Source organism: Brachyistius frenatus, unplaced genomic scaffold, assembly GCF_029030835.1.
Source record: "Brachyistius frenatus isolate BFR_SWC_R1_liver_20210118 unplaced genomic scaffold, ASM2903083v1 Contig_44, whole genome shotgun sequence".
Classification (NCBI taxonomy): domain Eukaryota; kingdom Metazoa; phylum Chordata; class Actinopteri; family Embiotocidae; genus Brachyistius; species Brachyistius frenatus.
The window spans coordinates 868,753-873,892 of record NW_027210643.1 but is presented as its reverse complement, the minus strand read 5'-3'; the positions used below and the strand labels follow the sequence as shown (position 1 = coordinate 873,892).

At 44.9% G+C, this 5,140-nt stretch overlaps 1 protein-coding gene across 2 annotated transcripts in view; it reads left to right on the top strand.

Annotated features, from left to right (window-relative positions):
- Positions 1–311: 311 nt before the first annotated feature.
- LOC138623516 (kinesin-like protein KIF13B) overlaps positions 312–5,140 on the top strand; it is a 42,129-nt gene continuing 37,300 nt past the window's right edge. For both annotated transcript variants that reach the window (XM_069703075.1, XM_069703074.1), the window contains exons 1-3: positions 312–665; positions 899–974; positions 2,733–2,826. In XM_069703075.1, the coding sequence (XP_069559176.1) occupies positions 905–974; positions 2,733–2,826 (164 nt within the window). In that variant the 5' untranslated portion in view covers positions 312–665; positions 899–904. The remainder of the gene's footprint in view (positions 666–898; positions 975–2,732; positions 2,827–5,140) is intronic.

Sequence of the window (5,140 nt, the reverse complement as noted above, 5' to 3'; positions counted from 1 at the left end):
TTGCGGCCAAACACAGCTTCTGTCGCACAGCGGAGGAAACTGTCGTAAAATAGCGTAAACCATAAACGCACCTTCTCCCTGAATAAACTCTACTTTATTGAGAAGTTCAAATGTTTCAATGAGTGAAACAGAAGCGCGGTTGTAGCCGTGTTGTATTCGTTTAATTAACATAAAACGGGAGATATTTTAATTAAAATTGACTTCACATGTCTCTGGAAGGAAAAAAGCGCAGATTTGTAATGCATGTGGATTCACACGGTGGCGCTGACTTCCCTCTCGTGTCTGCGGCACAAGTGTGTGCGGAGCAGCTGAGGAACTTGGAAGCTCACTGACTAAATCTCACCGCAAATCCCTTTAGCTGCGAGTTGACATGGCTTGACTGATCTGTGCGGGAAGTTTCAGGAAATACAACAGGTGGAGGAGCCCCGGGGAGAGACGGACCCGTGGACCGGCCGGAGCGCTTTCACGCTTTCAAACAGGGTGTCCACAGAGCGCTGCACCGGGGGGGCCAGGTTCATTTATCAGCGGTCACTGGGAACTCTTTTTGAGCCGCTCTTCTGTATGTTTGCTGCGGTTATCCAGCCCTCGTTAGCGTCCCCGGCTAGCTGCTGTGAGCACTCGGAAGGTGGGAGTCGGACGGCGGAGCAACTGCGCACTTTCACACGGTTCGTCCACACTGCTCCTCTCTATTTACTTTGTTATGTCGTCGCGGAGGTTTTCTCACAAGTTGTTCACACCGGGGTTTAAAAGTGTAAATACGACGATAATAATAAACAGAGCACAGACTACTGCGGCGGGGGGAAAATGACAAGAATAATGGGCGCGTTGAGGTGTCCTTGCGTTTAAAGAAACGGAGTGTAACTGGTTTTAATGGTGTCCTTTCATTCACGAGCCGCAGGTCAGGATGGATGACAACAGCCTCAGTGACTCCAACGTGAAGGTCGCTGTCCGCGTGCGACCCATGAACCGGAGAGGTGAGCGTGACGTCCCACAAACATATCTGCACAGTGAAAGTAGGACTTTTGTTCCGATTATAGTTCACAACCAAAAACTAGTTTACGATCACACCAGAAAATATGAACTTTTCCTCAACTAGAATCACAGAAAAACAAAAAGAGTTAAATTCATGTTGATCAGTCGACTAATTGTTGCACCTCGACACCCTTAACAGTGTGGTGCTATTTGTTGAAAGACTGGAGCGCACCTGTAACGCGCGTGCATGAGCTCGCGTGTGCGTGAGGTCGTGTTACAGTTTACATACAGTAGTCAACGATGTTTAATTCCAGTGCTGTAATTGAATAAAGTCAACTATACGAATTTTTTTTTTTTTAATTTTTTTTTTAGCAGTCTTCAACTCTATCATTACCTGATTTCAGTCACAGCACACTCCTGCAAATGTAAAAAAAAAAAAAGAAGAAGAAGCGTGGTCAGGGGTTGTTTTTTTTTATCTATTGAGGGCTTTTAATTTGAACAGCAAGTATTGAGTTTGTATTAACTTACACCTTTTAAAGGAGCAAACTGTAGCAGATCACAACCAGGTGTTCAATTGACTTAGCAAATCAGGAAAAACACATGAAATGTCAGTGTGAAGACTTTGACCTGTCCATTTGTTTTTATTGGCTCCCTTGCGTGACATACACTTTAGAGATAATTTGTTCTTCAAGCACTTAAAACATGTAAATGAGTTTGAACCACATCAGGAAATCTTTGACCACGTTATTTCACAACTTGAAGAAAAGAAATGTCTGCGCGTAGCTCCTGTGCACTCGGGCAGCACGACACTAATGCTTTTTAGTCTGTTTTTTTTTTCCTTTATTGCCTTTAAAGCCATTTTCAGCAACTCTACCCACCTTCCTGTGGGAATTATGAACTCTGCCCGAGACCATTTGTTTTTTGTTCTTTGTTTTTTGTGAGGCCAGGACAAGTTTGTAGTTTTTGACAAGCAAAGAAACTTCATTCCTGTGTTTTGCAGGGTTAGCTCCCCCCCTAGGCTCTGAAAAGATCTATTGGGCTCGTCTTGGAAAAGTTGTGTTGTGGAAAAACGTCAAAGGGACGGTGACATCACATCCTGACAGATTGGCCTGTAATGCACCGTGCTCTGACATGTTTAATACACTTTCACTGGCCTAAATACCTCTGACAACAGCTGAGCAGCCCTCAAGTGTCAGCTGACAGACGGTTGTGTTGCGGAACGGCGGCGCCGTCCGCATGACTTTAATTTTGTATAACCCTTTCCAATTAAATTTTCTAAAGGTTTGTAAAACTTCATTGAAGCGTTGAGCTCCAAAATCTTCCTGTACATGGGCCCTAATTCCTGCTGTGACAGGGCGTTCCAGCTCCTTCGCTGTCTTTAACAGCTCCTGTTGTCAGGCAGGAATGAGGAAGAGAAGGTGTGACTCTGCTTTTCCTTACTGCCTGCCTTGGGAGTTGTAAGCTGGTCGTAATGTTTGAACAGGCGAGTCCTGGATGAATCATCATCAAGCAAACAGTTTCCTGCCTCTCCGTGACGACCTGTTGGTGTTATGATCACGAGAAAGTGGCACACACTCAGCTTTCAGTGAAGGAAAGTTATAATGACCAGAGCACTTATCAGCACTTTTGAAATCATTTAAATAGTACATGAAAATGATCAGACGGCCTATTTGTTTTTTTTTTACATTAATAAAGTCCAAACATTGGACTATTATTTTCATGTTATCATTTAATTTATGTCCCTTTGCTCCTCTATCCAGAAAAAGACCTAAAAACAAAATGTGTGGTGGAGATGGAGGGCAACCAGACAGTTCTGCATTCAGCCATCACTAATGTGAACAAAGGAGACCCCCGGTAAGCGGCACACACTTTCACACGCTGGCTTATTGCATCATCATCAGTATAAATCAAAATCATTTACTTTTTTAAATTTCCATCCGGTTGCAGATTACTTTTTATTTATTTCAGGTTCTGATCTTTAGTTGGTTCTATCGACAGCGAAGTCACCCTGAGTAGACGCGTTATTTGTTTGGCTTCGTCTCTCAATGAGGAAATATTTGTAGGTAATTATAGCAGAGGTGTCGGCTTGAGGCACGTGACGTGAAAGGTCAGCTGCAAGTATAAACTTTATATAAAAATGGATGTGAGCTCCCAGGCTGAGAAGTGAAGCCAAAGTGCCTTAAAGTGTGATACCAGTGAAGGCCACCATTCAAAAAGCGTCAACTTGTCACATGAAATATTAAGTCAATACATTTCATTATGGTGTCATTTGTTACTGGTCTTGACTTCCGACTTCATAATAAGACTTGAGACTTGGCAATGAGGGAAAAACCATAACCGTTAGTCTGTCCTCCGTGTGGAACTTGGCAACACTCATCTCTACATCACTTTCATGACCGTTTCCCCTGTTTTCTCCACATTTTGGAGAAGTTACTTCCACTGGAAAAGTAAAGGCTCCTTAGAGTAGTTGGATGCCATTGAGAAGGCACCAATACTTTGAGGTGAGCCTGGTTCTACGTGGTGTCTTGCCCCATTCACACGTGTACACAAACAATATTTACAAGATCCTAGTTCCTCCTATTTAATTCCCTCTAGATCAGTGGCAGATAAGTTTATACAGATTCTAACCAGCTGGTCCGGTTGGTGGTTTGGAAGAGGCTCAGGTCTTCCCCTCACCCCACCCATCCTCCTAGTTTCTCCGTTCCACTCCTTCCTCCTCCCTCTCTGTCGTTCCTGCATCGCTGCTCTCTTTACAAAAGGCGTGTCTGTTCCAGATCAGTCCTGTTCAGGTAGTCGGCCGTGCATTAAAGGAAGAAGAACAAAGAGGAGAGCACGCCTGGATTCAGATTAATGATGCAGAATTAAACTTCATGCTACCAGTCGCTTTGGAAAATTTTGGTTTAGGATTTCAGAAGTCTCATTTCGTGTCAAGCATCAAACATGGTGACAAAATGGCAGATGGATGCCGTGGGTCCAAATTGTGTGCTGGATTGTGCTCATTTTAGAGACACGCTTCAGGGAGTGTGTGGCAAGTCTCCGTACGTCAGCCGTGCTGTGAGTCAGGTCGATGCTCCCTGGAGGTCCTGGTCCACGCTCAGGTTACCTTGTTCAGTGAATACGCCCTGGGGCGATCCCCTCCTGCAGACATTAGAGTATGAATCCCTGTCTTTGTGGAACGATAAGACTCTCATATTTCCCCACTTATCTGGTGCATATTTTGGTGTGTATGTGTCCGTGTGTTTCCCCTGCCTTGACATGCTTCGGCAGCGGTATGCGTCCCCTTTGGGGCTCGATGTGAACAGGTTTTACAGGCTCGGTGCAGCGCAGACGAGCACTTCCACCGGTCCCAGAACAGCACAAAGGTCAAAAGTGGAAGAGGTGAACTGATTTTTATCGGCCAGCGAGCTTGTGTTGTATTTTTTTTTTTTTTTTTACTCGGAAGCACCTGTTTCTGTATCGAGCCGCTCTTTATCAGTTTCCCAACAGACTGCCTGGTGCTAAGAGCAAAATGTGTGTTAAGCTTTGTTTGTTGGCGAAGTCACTGACCAGCCACTTCTATAAGGTTTGTGCTTAGTCAGCTCACTGCCGGACAGCTTTAATAGAAATGCTGCAAGGCCCTTTGGAGGGTGTTAATATGTTACGGCCCCCCCGGTAGTTGCTAACAGGAACACAGCCGGGGCTGTCAGACCCTCAAGATGGTGGAGATTAATGAAGCCCTGTTCTTGCTTTCAAAACTTCAAGAGGACAGTAATTGTAATATCCTATTTTACCTCATGTGCTTTGATTTAGACAGCATTTGATAAGAGGGCCAATTTGAATAGCTTTTATGTCTGTTTATAGCAACACAAATGTTTTCTAAACTGCTCTCTGTGCACTATCCACCCAGGAGGACTGTGTATTGTAAGCCAGTGAAACTTGGAAAGAGTCGTTGGTCGTGGACTTGCTGACCAACCCTCTTCCTCCTCCTCCTTCTCCTCCTCCTATAGTGACTCCTTGGAGCTGCAAAGCTCGGCCAGTTATCTGAGGAATGTCCCCAGCAGCCCAGGAGAGGACAGGACTTAATGTTGCTCTTTCATGGCGCGGCTCAGTCTCACATAGGGAGGCCTTGTTTCATTACAGCTCCCTCGTCTGTGTGGCCAGGACTACATTTGCAGCCTTTTTTAAACCC